At 41.1% G+C, this 19,229-nt stretch overlaps 1 protein-coding gene and 1 long non-coding RNA gene across 9 annotated transcripts in view; one reads left to right on the forward strand and one right to left on the reverse strand.

The window, feature by feature from the left end:
* The window catches only part of LOC125453139 (dachshund homolog 1-like), a 583,370-nt gene extending 566,078 nt beyond the window's left edge, over nucleotides 1–17,292 (reverse strand). The window contains exon 1 of one of the 4 annotated variants that reach the window (XM_048532306.2): nucleotides 16,120–17,292. In XM_048532306.2, the coding sequence (XP_048388263.1) occupies nucleotides 16,120–16,751 (632 nt within the window). In that variant the 5' untranslated portion in view covers nucleotides 16,752–17,292. The remainder of the gene's footprint in view (nucleotides 1–16,119) is intronic. The other 3 variants (XM_048532308.2, XM_048532307.2, XM_048532309.2) reach the window with 3 other exon arrangements.
* Nucleotides 8,652–19,229, forward strand: part of LOC125453140 (uncharacterized) — a 41,175-nt gene continuing 30,597 nt past the window's right edge. For 3 of the 5 annotated variants that reach the window (XR_007247703.2, XR_007247704.2, XR_007247705.2), the window contains exon 1: nucleotides 15,728–16,767. This is a non-coding gene — a long non-coding RNA (uncharacterized LOC125453140). Of the gene's footprint in view, nucleotides 8,933–14,477; nucleotides 14,516–15,727; nucleotides 16,768–19,229 lie in introns of those variants that run through there. The other 2 variants (XR_007247706.2, XR_009445825.1) reach the window with 2 other exon arrangements.

Raw genomic sequence — 19,229 nt, forward strand, 5'->3', positions numbered from 1 at the left:
AATTAAACCTGATACAAATATAGGCTTGAGTGAGGAAACTAAGGTAAAACTGTTTAGTACAACATTACAAAGTTCATGTAAACTCAAAACAGGTGCATTGAATCACATCTGGCAAAAACCATAATATCTTGATTTTATTTAGAGTTACCTGCTCATACCATTTCAAATTGTTTTAAGTCATTATTTAATTTTGTGAGCAAAAACTGCCATTATAAAGATGAACACAGCAACCATTCTGAATGGTGAGACTCCCTCAAATTCCAAAGAATAACCTTTTCTTTTCTGAAAGGCATTAGTCGCAGGAAAAATATTTGCTAAGAAGCCAGTTATTTTTTAAATGGTGGTTTGGATCTTTAATGTCCACCTGAATCATCAGGATAGATAAATGTGACCTCAGTTTAACAACTCATCCACAGCATATCACCACTGATAATGCAGTATTCCCTTGATACTGCACTACTGTGTTAAGGAGATTGTAAGATCTAACTCTGTGATGAAGCTTGAAGCCACAAATTGCTGGCTTAGAGTCAAGGCGTTTTGCTGAGTGACTCAAGGCTTGAATAAGTGTGTTTTTCTCTTAAAACGGGAAAACTGTTTACTGTATCACTTTACAGAGATAATGGGAACTGCAGATGCTGGAGAATCCAAGACAAAAAAGTGTGAAACTGGATGAACACAGCAGGCCAAGCAGCATCTCAGGAGCACAAAAGCTGACACTTTGGGCCTAAACTCTTTTGTGCTCCTGAGATGCTGCTTGGCCTGCTGTGTTCATCCAGCTTCACACTTTGTTATACTGTATCACTTTACCATTGGTTTCTACAAATGAAATAAGGATACTATGCATTGTTGGTAGATGTTTGATATACTTGAGTCACCTACAAGTGTAATTGGGGTTTGTTCCCTTATACATACAGGATACAATGTTAGACTTTTAACTTGTAAACTAGAAAACTGTGAAGATTTATAAGCACTTCCTTTAATACAATAATCACAGAGAATCAAAGGGAGAAGTGCACATCCAGTTCAGATTTAAAAACACGGATAGCAAATATCCAAGAAAATACACTGTAATTTTAGTTCTAACCCACTGTGTTTCTAAAACCAGCCATTAAGAAAGGTTACCTGATGACAAATTTTCAAAGCTGTTGGTAGTATATTCAACACCAGCAAGTATAATTTTATCACAGCGGTTAGAAGCACTTGTCCTCCATCTCATAGGTATATCAGTTGCTTTCCTTTAACACTAAGAAGTTTAAAATCAACGTAAATGTTGAGGTGGGGCTCAAATGAATGTCCTCACCACTGAGAGACATTTACCTCATGTAATTATGGAAATTCTAAAGACTGTCCAGCACACGTTGTGGCGTCCTAGGGACCATAGACACACTGATACAGAGTGCACATTCCGGTGTGCTTACAATGCATGGGGTGCATAGTCTTCTGAGGTCAGTAAAGAGGCCTAGACTCAGCAAAGTTTGAGGGCACTTAATGCATTTTATTTACTGTCTGTCAACTTTTATGGAGTTTTTTTTAAATTCTCGTGATATGTAGCCTTAGTGCTAGCTTGAGGCATTCAGGACTATTATTAATGTATTCAGCAGTCGACTAAAAAGCAGTTCTACTGGAAAAATCTTTATGAGAGATTAAGTGAAGCTAGAAGATGAGGTAAATGGCAAGTGGATGTTTGACAAGATCAATAATTTTAAAAAAATATTCAGGAACACACTTTGATTCAGGCTGTCATTTTCTCCAAGTGTCCAACAAATATTGCTTCATACTAATTATAAGATTTCAACGCATGCTGTGGTATGTTCCACAAGTTTCCATTGTGCACTGGTCACGGCTAACACTGGATAACGTTTTCCCAAAGTATCTAGCGCTGTATGATGGAGAAAAGTCTCTGGCCAACCTTTGTACTCTTCTGTTAATTAAAACAACTTTGTTTTGTAGGTGGGGAGGGGGTCGTACAGAGCTGTACTTGTTTCCACTCAGCCTGTACAATTAATCAGTCAGCTTCTTAGGAACAATGAAGAGTGACTGCTTTGAGGCCGTGTTGTTGAGGCAGTCAGCAAGCAAAATGTACATTTCCTATTGCACACAGCCAACAGAAATTAATTTGCCAGTTTTCCCATGTCAGGTAACATGAATAAGCATTACTGCCACATGGAGACAAGTTTCCCTTTTGTTGCCTGGGATCTCTGTTTATTGGTGGCAAAACAATCCCTTATTTGTGTAACTGATTTTTGATTTATTTCTAAATCAGTAATAACTTTTCAGTAAATATTAACATACAGATAGTCTTGGGCTCAGTAATTCATTTTATCCAATATTTACTCTGATGGATTTTTTTATATTCACATTATTTAAACACCAACTAAAAGTTAGCATTCATAACAGAAGTCAGATGCCATCTTTGTTATGTAGCTTTCATAAAACAACCAAAGAAACAGAAACAATTTTCTATTGACTAGACATACCCACAGGCTGTGAAGAGTAACCTACTTTTTTACAAAGCATTTAACACAGTACAGGTCCCAAAGCCTTTACTGATTGGGCAGTCATCAAGCCATTGTAAAAGGGCTATGGAAATACCTGGGGGGCAAAAGAATGGGAGGAGAGTACTTTGGTAAGAAAAGAGAGAGCGTTCCAGCCGAATTTATATGAATTACCTTGTGTGACTGTTGTGGTGAAGTGGTAGCACCCTTCCCTGAGTCATGAGGTTCTGGATTAAAGTCCCATTCTATGTTTGCAGCACAAAGATCAAGCCTGATGTGCCAATATAATTTTGAAAGAGTGTAGTGGGGTTGGGAGCAGTCATGAACTGAATGTCCTGTTGACCCTCTTGGATGGAAGCCAAGAATCCTAGATGACACCAAAATTGGAGGTGTAGTGGACGGTGAAGAAGGTTTCCTCAGAATACAATGGGATTTTCATCAGATGGGCCAATGGACCGAGGAGTGGCAGATGCAGTTTCATTAGATAATTAGATAAATGGGAGATGCTACATTTTGGAAGGGCAAAGCAGGGACTTATACACTTAATAATAAGTTCCTGGGAAGTTTTTCTGAACAAGGATGCTTTGGAATTCAGGTTCATAGTTCCCTAAAAGTGACATTACAGATAGAGAGGATAGTGAAGAAAGGCATTTTGAATGATTGCCTTTATTGGTCAGTGCACTGAGCAAGGGTTGGGAGGTCACATTGCGGCTATACAAAACATTAGTTAGGTCACTTTTGGAACACTGCATGCAATTCTGGTCTCTCTGCTATATGAAGCATGTTGTGAAACTTGAAAGTGTTCAGAAAAGATTTGCAGGGATATTGCCAGGGTTGGAAGGATTGAGCTGAATAGATTGGGTCTATTTTCCCTGGAGCATCAGAGGCTGAGGGCTGGCCTTATAGAGGGTTTTAACACCATGAGAGGCATGGATAGGGTAAATAGACAGAGTCTTTTCCTCAGGTTGGGGGAATGCAAAACTCGAGAGCAAAGGTTTAAACGGGACATGAGGGGCAACTTGTTCATGCAGAGGGTAATGCATGTATGGAATAAACTGCCAGAGGTAATGGTGAAGGCTGGTACAATCACAACATTTAAAAGGCATCTGAATGGGAAGGATTTCGAGGAATATGGGCCAAATGCGTCTAGATTTATTTCGGCTTTCTGGACAAGTTGGAGTGAAGGAGCTGCTTCTGTGCGGTAGATCTCTATAACTCTAATCCCATTGCACTGGTTCAACTTTTTTTGAAAGAAAGATCTGTGTTTCCAGATATTGTTGAATCAACCTATTCCCAGATGTTTTTCCACAATTCTTAAACAGATGCGACGTGAATGTAGGTCTCCTGGTCCAGAAGTAGGGGCAGAACCAGTGCAGCACGAGACCCCTTCTAGGACTGGACAGGGGCTTTTAAAACGCCCCCAACTGAGCTATTGAGGCCAAGCATATTTGGGCCAAAACGTAGCAGAGGAGTTGGTATCCTGGTTAATATTTACCCCTCAATTCATGTCAGATTAACTGGTCACTATCACAGTGCCATTTATGGGAGTTTGTATATGGCTTGGCTGCCCGGGTTCCCAGCAACAGTGGCTAACCTCCGGAAAAGTGCGATTTAAATACGATTTTGTTTTCCTTTCACGACCTAAGTACTATTTTGGGAAACAGAATACCACAAGCTATCTGTAGCCGACATAAATTCAAAGAGGTCTAAGAACTCTCTTTAAACATAAATCCAAAGTTCGCTTTAGTCTGTAATAAGTGCTTTTTGATCTCCAGAGCTTCTAAGGTCTTTGAGAAAGTGCGAGCTCCTTTCCGATTCCAAGAGCAAAATTATAAGGTCTTTATAAGATTCTTTGATTGCGCGAATACCAGGAAGTCGCCGAAAATGATTCAAAAAAAATTACAAAGGAAACGAAACTTTATCTGCAGGAGAGTCGGATTTGCTTCCCCGTCAGTGTATTTCACATATCTGGTCAGGCGCACGAGAGCTGGGTGGTCACGTTGATTTTTGGATTCAAGTCGATCACTGAGCAATCTTAAGAACTGTTCGGATGATTCACAAATCTGTTTTGAGCCCTCTCCCCCAAAAAAGTGACCTCATTGCGTTCTATTGATGCGGTTTGGCACTGAGACTGTATTATATGGAAGCTGACAGTACACACAACACTAAGATAATAAAATGTGAGGCTGGATGAACACAGCAGGCCAAGCAGCATCCCAGGTGTGCTCCTGGGATGCTGCTTGGCCTGCTGTGTTCATCCAGCCTCACATTTTATTATCTTGGAATCTCCAGCATCTGCAGTTCCCATTATCTCTAGTACACACAACACTGTTGACATGAAACGACCCACATGGTCAAAAGGGAACATGCCAATCCGCTGTACCCATGTGTTTACGCCTAACGCCAATCTCCTAGTCTTGCCATTCTATACGTTACTGCCCGTTGTCCTCACCAAAAACAAGAGCTAATGTTAACCTGTGGACGGGTTCTTCTGTCATTAAATTACACTTTTCTGGGGCGTTTGGCGAAGCAATCTTGCAGGATGATAACATTGCAGCACATGCTTTCATTTTAGGTCCAGCTGGAATTATTGAAGCTCCATGGAGCGAAAATCCCCACCCCAAATCGACCCCAAGTCACTGGGAACCCCCTCGGAAGTGGGTGAGCTGTATTAAGCCTGTGCAATACTTTTTTTTGTTTCAAAAGGAAAATGTTAACGGAAAAAGGTAATGTCTCAATTCTTTTTGAGGCATGAAAATCGTTTGTGTTCTCCTCCAAAGAACTAGGTCATCTGCTCATAATTGCAAATCATGCAATAAATCATTGGACTCCAAAGATGAATTCCGCTCCAATAATGAAACAATGCTTATTGGCATACCATGTCAGCTCAATTTAACTCATTCTCCATTCAGAATAACCAATCCACAATCTGCAATCCGAGGACGACACCAGATAAATCACTCGACTAAATGATGGCCTTGAAGGATCATGTGAACCTCTTTAAACTTCTGCTGTTGATTTCCCAGCGATACATTTCACATTATATTTACCACGCTGGGATTGAAATCTCCGATGGGACAGCATTAAGCCTAGCAGAAAGTCCTTCTAAGCAGCTCTCCCGTGCACTGGGGAATTATGACTTTTATTTATCATGTTTTATTTTTGCTATTCCCACTGCACTTTGCAAAAGATTGCTTAAGCATTTTTCTTCGATTCGCATTCATTTTGACAGATTAAACGATTTGATGTCAAGCTTTGGCTTCTAACTTGCTGAGTATTAAAAGAAAAACTTATCCAGGCCGTCAATCACGTCATTAAACCACTTTTTCTTTTCCTTTTTCATTTATGGTTATTAATGTTTCTAAACTGTCTGTGTGGAGTTTGCACATTCTCTCCGTGTCTGCGCGGGTTTCCTCCGGGGTGTGTGGGCTTATCGGGGGATGGGTCTGGGTGGGATGCTTCAAAGGGCGGTGTGGACTTGTAGGGCCGAATGGCCTGTTTCCACACTGTAGGGAATCTAATCTAATCTAAAACATTGGTCCCCCAACTTGCTCTCTCAGGTCATCATCACACTTTGCAAACTTCAGAAAACTTCGTGCCCGCCCCGGCCACCACACTGAACTTCATTAAAAAACGCACTTGTGTTTTCGCAGTTTAGTGGTGTGGAAGCTACAGCTCGTGCGTATATTACACATTCAAGCTACATGCAAATTTATTGTACAAGCAGGACTGTTCATTTGCAAGTAATTGTTGGTGGGAAATATGATGGCTATTCTAATATACACAAATAAAACAACTAATTAGATAGTGGGTTCTTGCAGATGCTGAAATTAATCAGTATAGTACAACTTATTTGATCACCGTTGTTCTCTTACTAAATCTAAGCAGTGTTATAATTACAGTGGGCCTTCTGATCAATGCTGCCAAGATTGCACTTTTCTTAAAAGAAAAATAGTGTTAAAGAATTCTAAATTATGAAATGGCATTTTATCGAGCACGTTATGCGTTCACGTACTCCCAGCATTTGAACCTCCCTCCCACTATTAGAGTTTTGGAAGAGTTCCAAAGCTCGCACCTAAACGATAGGCTGCATCTTCGGAATTCCCCCGCCCCAATCATGTATTGGTGGCTTTGAGCTCAGGAAAGCACTTCATTCCCCTTCACCACCCCTAACCCGCCGTCACAACGGTACTAACACCTGCAAAATGACGCCATCTTTCTGATAAGCCAAGTTGGAGACCATTCCACCCTTCTGTACAGCAGCCTGACAGCTGCGGGGTTCATTGTCAAAATAACTGGATGATCTGAGCCAATAGAATTAAAGCGGACCGATAATCCAAGTTTTCCAAATCATTCGGTGAGCTGCTCTGGAAGTAACAGCCCACTGGCAAAAGACAGTCGAGCTGTTTAGCTCGAAAACTAACCGATATATCAACTCCTCTGATTTACTGCCCTCTCTAATGAAAGTACTTTTTTGAGATCTGTTTTTGGGGGTGACGATATAAAGCAAGTCTGATGTGCGCTCGCGCCTGCTCGGTGTTTCAAAAATGACCAAATCACATTCTCCTGATTCCATTATGAGTGATTATTTCAGCCACTTGCAGCTCTCCTGAAAGAAATGTTTGTACAGCTTTCACCCTGTACCACTAATCACGGCGTTTATTGTGCAAACCATATGGACGTTCTATTTATACAAGCGGGGAAAGCAGCAAGCAGCCAGGCTAACCTCCCCAGTTTGTCATACTTAGGCAAATTGTAAATGCAACAGAAACATATTCACACCACTATCTTTCTCGGTATGCTAAAATTGCTGATGCGCTAAGTGGGGGTATTGAACACTGAGCCAGGAGCCAAGTCTCTCTCTCTCTTGCCCGGACAATAGCCACAACCTCCCCCTTTTATCTCGAGATATTCTCAGATCCATTCCAGATTGCAGATTACAAACTTCAAAGTAACCGCGGTTGGAAGCGATCTATCCAACAGCGAATGGGAGAACGATGTACTATTGCCAAACGCTGGCTGTGGAAGTCAACTACACAGGCCGGCAGATCGTCAAAATAACCACTTGAAGATCTCCTCTGACGCGATCCTCTGTTCCTTGCACGTCTCACATGAAGGGTTAACACCGGGGTCGAAGCGGTGCTCAATCCCGCTGTCGCTCTTCCAAACCCAATCAGTTAGGGGCCACGCTTTACCTTCCCAGGGCTGAGTCTTTACATGTGAAAGCGAGCGCGGAGCTGCGTCTGTAATCGCTGCTGAAAATTCGTTGACTGCGTCTGTCTTTCCTCCCCCAGCAAGACAGTCAGACAAAAGCTGAAATGTATGAAACAAGGCAATCCATCACCCCGCAGATGGGAAGCAGGAACGGCGCGGAGCTGGAAAATGACTTGCCTACCCACTTTAACAATGGGCGAGAGCAGTTAAAGGTCACTGGGATGTTCCTTCCTGTAGCTATCTTACACCACTCAAGTTTGCAAAAGAGTCGGATGATACTTTCTTAAATTCTAGCCCTGTCATTTCCAATTTAATGCTTTTTGGTCATGCTTGTATTTAGATTCAGCAACAGCTACTCAGCTTATCAATCCTAATTAGAAGATCTGGGGCTGCAAAGGACGGGCGATGGACGATTTGCATAATCTAATCATAAATACGCAGTGATACATATTTCCAAATGCGTTTGTACAATTATCTTTCCATCCTTGGGGCAATCGTATTAATATGATTAGGCAATATTTCTGAAAATAAAAACAGGCAAGTATGCACTCTTTTTAACCGCAGCTCAGGGCGATATGAAAAATTAATTAATTTCTGAAGAAAATCAATTTCTGTACGTGATCATATTAAAACCGAAGCCTAACCAAGACCCAAGTCATGTTTCCTTCAAGTCTTCTCGGGGTGGGGGGGGGGTCAGCTCTATGGAAGTAAACATTGCGATTGGTGTAGTGACAAGGGGTAGTGTGGATTTATAATATTGGGAGGTGGGGGTGGATTGGGAAGACAGCAAATCCAGATTAATTCTACACATTTCTCGAATTTGCACCCCCCGGAAGCAAGTCTTCACACAACAGCAGGATGTGCCTTCAGCCATTGTAATTGATTATTCATTGATTCACTCCCCAGCAGTAATACATTAAGGAAAAAAATGACAGCAATATTACAATGCAATTAGCAGTCACTTTCCCCCCCTCCTTTTGAAATATTATTCCACAGCACATCAAGTGAATCGTTAAACACACTGCATTGGACATTTCGAGAAGGTCGCTGCATGATAAAAAGGTACTGGTGATGCAGTTTGGATTATTCATAGCCTTGAAATGCAGTCTAAATAGAATGGAGGAGGAAGGGTTATCGTGAAGCACCGCTGTCTCTTTAAGGGCAGCCCAGACCATTGAAGCACCGCGTTAGCAGCGGCTTTGTAAACCTGCGAACCCATGGAGGTAAGTGTTAACCCATTAACTGCTGACCACCGTACGTTGCTGAGCCCTTAAAAGAATAAAGTTGAAGCTTGTTAGGGTCTCCGTTCCATTTACTTTAAAAAAGAACAAATTGTATTTGCAGATATGCACTGAATCAGTGCGTCCCTGTCTCTAAAAACTCCAAGGCAGCTAACACAGTAACTGAAAGGATCACACTAAAAGACTCCACGGACGTTTTTTTAAATAAGTTCAGCCGTCTACTAAAGAAGTCGATCTCAAAGGAGATGATTTGAAAAATGATTTTATTGGATCAGAATGCGCCATTTTGCCTTAATTGGCATTAAGGCCACTTGAGTGAATTCTGCACTGTCTCATTTTTCAAGCAGTTTGGTTCCCACCCTGATCAACCGTATGTCGTTCCTTTTTGAAGTTATTATTATCCCAATTCCCGCTTGGATGCGGTTGCTGGGTGACTGGTATCTTAGCACCCATTTCCACTCGATATGATCTGAATCTGATCCAGCAATTCCCCAAAGAGCGACATAAAAAAAGAGACCGCACAGCTTCTCTCATAAAAGAAACATCTTCATAGATCAGGCGCAGTGAGAAAAAAATGTTGCCTTTTTTCGTCCGACTGATCTTTCCCTCACGTAGACACAGCAGTCTCAACTGTACCGTCGATGTGAAATACTCATGACAAACACATAAGGTCTTCTCCAGAAGCTATAAATGTCGATATACCAGGAGTCTAGTTAAAACCCGCATGTTGCTAAAGTGAAGCAGAACAGGCAGCTCAATGCAACAATATCAAATAGTCACAGTGGCATCATTCCAGATCATTCCTCACTAAACATCTCACACTTGCTCTGTGGACACTGGCATGTTGGCGCTGAGATCTCATTTACTTTCAGAAAATCAAGCAGAAAAGTTTTGGCCCGGCTTAAAGCAAAGTTAGTGAGAGTGGGTTTGTTTAACTTTACGTTTCGGCAAAGAACATCAGTTCCAGTTTGCTGTCGATTTATCATAATATCATTGGACTTCATGAAGAGATGGGCTGGGAAAGAAGGGCAAATGATGCTTTGATCACGGGGAGGCCTTGACAGTAACGGGAGTTCGATCGTTCTTGTTTTATTAAAATTTAATTGAAGTGATTTCTCATTGCTAGCGGTGGGAAACATTTCCACGTTTGAAAGCTCAGTTTGCGAAGAAGGTTGGCATTTTGACCACGTGTTACTTTGTGATTCACAGTATTTAAAGTAACCTACCGGTTAATAAAACAATAGTGGCATTTTTGTTTAAGTTTTGGTAGTTTGGAATGGTACCTTGCATATAACAGCCGAAGGGATACGGCTCATTTAATCTTGCCTTTTCAAAGGGATTTGATTGAAATACTGCTTAGAATCCATGACCTTTTGATGACACTTCTTGGCAGCAGGCGCATCTCGCTGTCAAACTATCGGATGACACCAAATGGCATCGCAAACAACAAATGAGTTAGCAGCCCACACTGTAAAAGAAATGGCCAGCGAAAAGATGTTACAGTGCGAGGATCCAGTCTGCTCACTGTCTGATGGAAGATACCTTTAATTCCGATTATGTGGACGCTTGCATTTTCAGCAATGATGCAATGCTTCCTGAAATAGTTCGGAGCGATTGTGAAAGTGATTGATTTTAATCTTCACGGCCACTACCAGGTGCTTTGAAAGGCAATTATAAGCCTGTGTGTTCTAGTATTATCCAAGCACCTCGCTGCCATTAAACTCCCATGTATCACTGCATTAAAGAACGGCCAGCCCACCCTCACAAACGCATACGCAGAGTTTTATTGCAGGTATTATGTCAAAATTACAGTTCCCTTATTACTCAATAGCTAATTATTGTTCCAGTACTGATTCTAATCTAAATGTACTTAACTTTGAAATGTTCAGACTTTGGAAGTACGTGCATGAAGTTGTGCTGGTTAATTAATCTTTTGCAATATCAAATATGTGGCCCTTGAGCCTTTTAGTTTATTCAACAACAGAGTCTTTATTAGGGTGTGTAAGATATATGTTTGTTCAACAATCTGAAATTATGTAATGAAAGCAACATTTAAGGGACGTTAGTTGTCCATCAACATCGGGTAACAACTTCCTGTCATCTTGACAACTGAGCTAATATCTCAGAAATCCTTTAGTCTTAATGATCCTGTCTGTACCTCTCCAATTAATAATTATCTTTTCTAAGATGATTCTCTAACCATGTCACATCAATTGTGAAGCCCATTCTGCTAAATTACTGGAAGAAACAATAATTGTTCAAAGAACAATTGTTCTTCCAAAGGACTCAAAGCGAGTCATTTGACATTAAAGACATCCAGCATGCTTTCTGGGAACAATTGCTTTCTTCTGACTCAAAAGAAACAAAGCAGATTATTTCAGAAATCACAGACAAGTTTAAGGGTAATTACAGAAAACGTTATTTTAAAAAAAGTCCTTACAATACAAGGCAATCCTTCAAACTGCTTGAATATTTCTTGGCATGATAAGCATTTGTATCAAAAGTGTACCATAGTTTTCATTAACAAACTATAGCTGTTGATAACCTGTATGGTCCACGGGTTCAGATTTTAGATACAGTAAGTTTTACTTACCAAGAAATTTCAACTTTCCAAATTGTCATTTTACTTAAACCTTTAAAAAGTATGCATTTTCCTTATCCAACTGTTGCTATCAGACTCCAGTGCATAGAAGTAAGCAGTAATTCAAACTTATGACATAATTGCTTCCCAATGTCAGTTGTGGCTTTTTTTTGTACAAACGGATCTTCCCTTCTGGTATCTATTTCATTTAAAAAAACCCTGTTTCTGCCACATTCAAGTGACAATATAAAGTTTGGCATCTCCTTTCAGTAACGCTGCCATTATTATCACAACAGTCCTCTTCCTACTTCTTTTTTCCTCATTGTGAGACGCTGGACTGAGAACAAGTTACCTATGGGGAATAGAGTTACATTTTTGGAAAAATGTTGCATATTCTCACTCACGCCTGTTCTAGCCTATTGCCTCAACCATTATAAACTGGTTTGTCAGCATGAAATGGTTACACACTTCAGGATTCTTCTACAGATGTCACAAATAGAACATATTTGTATTTCTCCCTTGTACAAAGACATCTTAACAATGCAAGGAATCACAAAGTAGATTGCAAATTACGAGATATACCTGTAAAGCTTCAGATAATTACAATGCAAAGCCTCTTCAGTCTTCCACTGAATTTCTGATGGAAATGCTTCTTGTACTGTTTGTTGGGGAACTCCTATACTTGTGTTAACTTAGACTTTGGCACCATGAAATCTACATTTTGCTGTTGTCATTGAGACTTGATTTTGACTAAAATTGTTCAGCTTTTCCCTCACAGAGCAGTTTTTGAAAACCTTTTAAAGGAGGGGAAAAAGCACACATTTGAAAAGTAGATTTGGAATTGGTGTATCTCTGTTCAAGATGTGCAATACTATTTTTGTAAGTAATACACAACACATAGGTTTATCATGTGGCATATGATAATGGATAGCAGTAGCATTTATTTAATTGCAAAACATGATGTGGAACTAATCTTTATTTGTCAGTCAATCTGGATAGTTCCTCCATAATATGAGTCATTGAAGAGTTTCAGATGTCACATTTGGAAATTTAAAGTTCTACACAGACTCCAAGCCTTGTGCTTATAAATAGAAATAGGAGATAAAATCAGTGGATACATCCTTGGCTTCCTTAAGTCTATTGTATATATCAGGGGTATGTTGAGATCATTTTCAGCAAAAAAAGTCATCGTTCTAATTAAATATTTTAATGAAAATGTGTGTATTGGAGTCAAGCAGTAATAATAGTATAATGACCCAAGAAATCATTCCACTATTATCAAGAAAACTAGCATGGTATATACACTAAAGAAAGTATTATTGCTGGACGTAGTGAATATATTGCTAATGTATAGCTTACTTCACTTGTGAAATAACATATTATGCATTCTGCTCAAGCTCATGTACATGATCCAAGCATATTGATACTTTTGATTATGCATGCATCTATTCAAGTAATGTGCACAGAATACTGGATTTGAGCAATGGTATCATGTATTCTCATAGAACAAGATTCATGAAGTAGAATCTTGCATCTTCTATTAAATGTTATAGCCTGTTTATAAAAAAACTAACTGATTAAAAAGGGATTTTGCATGTTAAATATGTAACAGACAATAATGGTATGTATTAAAATATTAAGCAGACTAATTCCATATTGAGAAGGTGCTTGAGCACAATACTAAAAATTGTGCACAGCTAGTCCACTATGCAAAGATTTAATGATCTTCAAGACAAAACTTCTGCTTTTATAAAACAGTTGAATAGTTTCAGATTTGCATAAATCACATATATATTTGCCAGTGCAATACAATATGTCACATCCCATATTATTGCATTAAAGAAAAGCTCATCCTACTACACAGTAATGCATGCAGCAATTGTGCAGTGTGTAAAGATTCTCCATTCAGCCAGTAAATATTTTATGCTCCATCACAGGATTAAGCTGTGATGAAAGAAACTAAAATCACACATCTAACAAAAATAAACATTTGTCAATAGGAGGTGGGGGTAAAGTTATGATTTTCAAAACAGTCTATCCCTGCTCCATGGTATACTATGAAGTCACTTTCATCATTGCATTGTGTTAACGCTTTGATTATCTGAAGGGTAAATTGATTCAATACCTCTTTATGCACCAATGAGCATTAAGTGACAGTGATGGCTGATCAAGTGCCATAACTTTGGGTGTAAGCGCTATGATTTGATAAGATTCTAAAACAGGCTAACACAACATTTTCTTTCCAAAAAGAATATTTACAATCACATTCTAAAAACCTGTGGAACCATATTCCAGCAGCTACAGATCATTGTGAACTTCTCAACAAAATAGGCTAACGATAATCTATTTAACCGTACTTACAACAAAGCTCTGATATCTTTCAACTAGGAGTTATCAAGGTAACATATTTCAAAGTAACTATTCCATGGGATGAGATCATACATCTGAATACCAGACTACATTGTGTCAGGAAAGACACCAACATGTTCCAATTTACTACTAAGTTCTTCAGATGAAAAAAAAATCAGGTTTAGTGATAATAGGCAACAGATAGAAAAGTATCATTTTTAATGCTAATTTTCCTTTAATACTGAAAGTTGGCCTATATTTTTTAAAGTAGTTTAATTACTTTAGATCAACAGAAACCTGATGAGGGCAAAGAGATAGTTATCAATGTGGATGCTGTGAATGTTGCCCTTGCAACATTTAATATAGCCAGAACTTTCTTTAAAATTGATATGGATCATTAAACAGCACATTGTACATAAGAACTCAGTGATGTGCCATATATTCTAAGGCAAAAAAAGATCAAAGTAAAACTATTAATGGGTGGTGTAAAAGCACAATTGTTGGCAGCCATCTGGTACAGCTTGTTATTTTATAACATCATGCAAGTGAGGGTATACTCAATGGTTTTTTATTAGTTTAAGCATTTATTCATGGAAGCCTCTTACTGTTGGAGATGGGCGTAAAGTGAACAAAAGGTATTGTCAATTACACCTTATCTCCTTTGAAACTGATGTTACTTGTAATTGTGCAAGCATTAGGTAAACACAATCCTTTTAGGAGGACAGGAGAAAATGTAGAGAACATTACAGGAAACATTTCAGCGCTTATTATTGCAAAATGCACCACTGCGATTCGCTAGTTTTCCTCTAAAAAGTACTTTCTTAGAAGTTAAAAGTTGCCTGTTCTTAAAGGGGAAGAAAGTTGCAGACACACACATACCCTCTCTAAGAAACTGTTCGGAAATTTGTTTTGGGATACGTGAGAGATACTATAAAGCGTTAGCTTAAAGCTCCGTTTAAAGAACAAAATAGGGATAGACATTGTCATTTGCTTTTAAACTCGATACAAATAGATGGAAAGGGAGAACATTGCAAAGCTCCAGAACAGGGTGCAATTAACATGCCCTACGTACAACAGTTTTTTTTTTGCCGAAGCATTCTCTTGCAGCGGAAGATTATCTCTCTAAGCGCCGAAACCTGTGGCCCGAATGCACTTTCTGATCATACCAAAGGCATGGGCGCTATTTTCGTGGGATTGGCTCCGATCACCTCATTTTAGGGCTAAACTTTCCGTTCGGACCAGCAGGTGGGATTAGAAAGGGGAGGTGCGCGGGCTCCAGTTGATGATTTATATAATCAGAATAAAGAAACTAGGTTTTCAAATGTACTCACACACACAGAGACACACACACGCCAGCAAGGGTACTTTAGCCATCAGCACAGGTTATTGGCGACCAGGAACAAGGGGATACCGAGCAGGTGGCGCGTTACCAATGAGTTGCTTGAACCGTTGGGTGTTTGTGGTATGTCATACAGTTTGGGAGATTTTGCCCGAGAGCTGTTGAGTTGGTTGGGACTTGAGAGAACTCACCTTTGGAAACTTGCAACTTAAAACTGAAACTATCCGGTTGGAGGTTGAAGTGAGTTAACGGGGTAAGGGCATGCGTGTGTGAAGGGGTGGGAAAAGGAGTTGTAAGGCTCTGCGAGTGCAAGGGTAGAGGGCTCGGGAAGGGGAAGGATGATCAGAGAAAGAGTGGAGATGGGGTATTGACATGGGGGAAGGGTGATCAGAGAAAGAGGGGAGATGGCGGTGAGATGGGGGAGATGAAGAGGGAGGGCAAGGGGGGAGATAAGGAACGAAGGATGGGGAGGGATGAGGAGGGGAATGAGAAGTGAAATGAAGAGGAAGTTGGGGGAACAACTCATCTTTAGTCTTTTTTAACTGGGCACAAAGAGCTGTTACATTTATCAGCGTTTCAAAAAAAATGTTCTCGCTTTAACCGAACTTAAATTTCTGCTGCTAAGGAACGTAAGAGTTAAACTTTTTTTGTTGTTTGCTGCGGAGGGCTAGAGATTTACCAGGGAAGCCAAGTTACGGGGAGTTGTTAGGGTGAGGACTCATTGTCCAGTATCCCTGAGCCCGAATTGTGCCCTGGATGGCCGTGTTGGTCTCTCTCTGGTCATCACGAGGAGCTTCTCTGTCAACCTCCCCCACCCCACTCCCCGCCTCAATGACCATTGCCCGCTCAGACGATAGTGTGGCCCGGGACACACTCCCTCTCTCTCTCTCTCTCTCTTACCTGGCGTTGGTGCAGTCGTTGTAGAGGATTTCGAAATCCTTCCTGGAGATGAGTTTACAGCGGTTGACCCCGGGCTGGATGGCGCCCAGGCCCCGCAGGATGCGCACTTGCTCCACATTGCAGACCACGGGCGTTATATCCAGCCTCTTCAACTTGGTGTAGACGGTGTGCAGCCCGCCGACCAGGTGCTTGAGGAAGAGGTCGAAGGCCTGGGGCAGGCAGATCAGCTCGTGTCCGTCTACGGTGAACGAGGCCACCTTGGCCCCCCGCAGCTCCACCATCCTGCACTCGTTGTTCTGCGGCGTGTTCTCGACCGGAGACGGCGTGGAGTAAACCGGTTTCGTGCCGCCGTCCGCCCGGAATAAACTCTGTGCTGTCCCCGCTGTCCCTGGCCCTGCTCCCGCTGCAGCTCCGGCCGCCGAGGAAGTGATTGCAGGGGAGGATGAAGAGGAGGAAGATGAGGAGGATGAAGGGGTCGAGATTGGAGTCTGATTCACCGGAGCTGGTGGGATCAGTGCAACCGGAACGGCCATGGTTGCTGGAACATAGAAAAATTGGGGGAAAAGAAAAAAAAGACAAAAAAATCCCCACTGTATTTCTCCTCTTGAACCAGAACAGGAATCAACACACATTCATTTAAAAGAAAAGGTGGGTTTTGTGACTGATCAAAGTTGATCTCGGCTCCTGCACTCGGCCGTTGAAGTTGTTATTATTGTTTTTTTTGTAGAGAGAAGCGGAGAGAAGGCGAAAGACTGTCGGACAAACACACACACATAACACACACATAAACATCAAAAGGAGGAATGACATGTCACACGGTATCCCGGGGGCGGAGCAATTAACTTTCCAGCCAGGAATAAATCAAATAGCACCCTATCCACTCGCACCGAGAGGGAGAGAGAGACAAGCGAGCAGCTTCTTCTGGCTCCGCACAGCCAAGGAGAGAACGAGTTGCAGAGCCGAGCCGGGCCGAGTTTACAAATAAGTCACTTCTCGGATCTGTTCATCGCAATTTCGTGGAAACACAGAGGGATCAACTCGCCAAGTAGCATTCACTTAGGGCAGCAGAAATCCACCCACCGCAGAACATGATAACCAGGCAGTACCACGATTAACCTGCCCCTACTTTAAAAAAAACCATACCAATTAAACTGAAGACGCCCCGTCACACTCCCCCCCCCCCCGCCGCACACACAATAAATTAATGCAAGTCCATCCTTCAGTACATTGTCAGCATCATTGTTCAAAGTCAAGAGATCAACTTTGCAGCTACATCAGATTCCATACACAACATGCCTCCCTCTATAAAGCAAAGTCTTTTATGTGGGTCCCTACAGAGACCTACCAGACATCCTGCACTCTAGCCACTTCCAAACCACCAATATGTATCGGTCAGATGATTTTACTCATTCAGCTCCATCGACTCTTTTTTTTAGTAATAGGGTAATCAATTTTGTTGATTACATCTGCAGTTGGAAAAATCTGCGTTCAGACTCGGACAGCCTTCTTTAATTTTATATGAAAACAACAAGAAATACCAAAGTTATTAAAAACACACCAGGTCAGCTTTTTACACCACTGACTCTCCAGCTGGGAAATTCTACTTTAGCCAAGGGATATATTAACCACGAACTCACACACTCATATCGAGCGAACAACTACACACGATCGATTCCCGAATCTGAATTCTATTCAAAAATAGGAATCAGACAGCATAGACGAGATTAGCAGCAGCGGGGTCGAATTTATAACATCCATTGTGCGGGCCCGCTCTCTGATTCTGCTAAGATTACTCAATTTAAACGCTATGACTGAGTGCGCCAAAGTTGCTTGAAATCCTTACAGGGGAAGAAAAGACGTTAGGAACGGGAAGTTTTAGCAAACGAAACGACAAACTGACTAAATAAGACACATGGGTGCCCTTTTTCCTTTATTTTATTTCTCCTTCAAAAAATTCACAAAGACCTTTAAGGGGACATGGAAAGTGCTGGTGTTCCTCGGTGCATGGGAACAATTATTACTCCTGGCGCAAAGATTAACACATTAAATGAAAGATAGTTACCCACCTCCCCATTTTATTTAAAAGGTTGACACCGTTGTAATTTGACATAAAGAATGACCAGCCTTTAAGTGCGGAAGCGGCAGATCATGATGCAAAGCAGATCTATAAGATCATTTCAAATTCAGAGGCCCTGAAACAACGGCTTCAATTTGTCCTTTTGTTATCGTCCTTTCACACATCCTGAGTTCTAATCACAGTTTCTCATCTCCATGGGGGCAGCGGGAGGAACGCGCAAACAGCTGATTTGTAAAATTTGTCAATATAGTATGGGGGTTTGCGGTGGGGGAGGCGAGTGCACATTCTCCGAGGTCCGGAGAAATTGCTTATTCAACATTGTCACAATTTAAGGTATCGAGAGCCCTCATTTCCATTAGTGAAGAAAAGGCTACTATCTCCAAGAACTGGGCTTCACGCCTGCGGTACTGATCTGACCGTCAGCAGAGTTGCACATATCCCCCCTTTTCCAACAAGCCTCAGCTCCGGTCCACACACTTCCAGAAACAGTCTTTTAATAACGGCATGTTTGGTTGCTTGGGGGAAGAGTTTGTTTATGTTTATCCCGTTAAAAACGATTGTGTTTGACCTTAGATAGAGGGCTACATATGTGAGATTAGGAGCTGTGAATAAACAGGGCTTAGCTCCCAAAGCAGCTGACAGTCAAACTTGAAATTCATTTAAATAGCGACTAGCAGGATCTCATGATTAATAGATGCAAGTGTCGAACTTGCATTCCAGGCACGACCCAGTGTAATTGTGTTTGCTTTTAATTGAAGTCAGGGCGCTTCAAGAACTTGCATTTCAATTCATATGGAAGGGATATTTAAAAAAAGCAGCCGCTTTGACCGCAGATATATGTAGATGAAGACTGAAGCAGGTCTGACAAACAGGCAACGTTTCACAATCTGCAGTAGCAGTAAATAAAACGAAAATCGCGCACAATTAACCCGCAAAATCTAACAAATCATCCGGCTTTTTTCTGCTCAGCCGTGCCCAATTCTCAGGTTGCGGGGTCACTCTGTCTGTAAATTGTTACAGGATCAGAAGCCGT

This window comes from Stegostoma tigrinum, chromosome 6, assembly GCF_030684315.1.
Source record: "Stegostoma tigrinum isolate sSteTig4 chromosome 6, sSteTig4.hap1, whole genome shotgun sequence".
NCBI classification, from domain to species: Eukaryota; Metazoa; Chordata; class Chondrichthyes; order Orectolobiformes; family Stegostomatidae; genus Stegostoma; species Stegostoma tigrinum.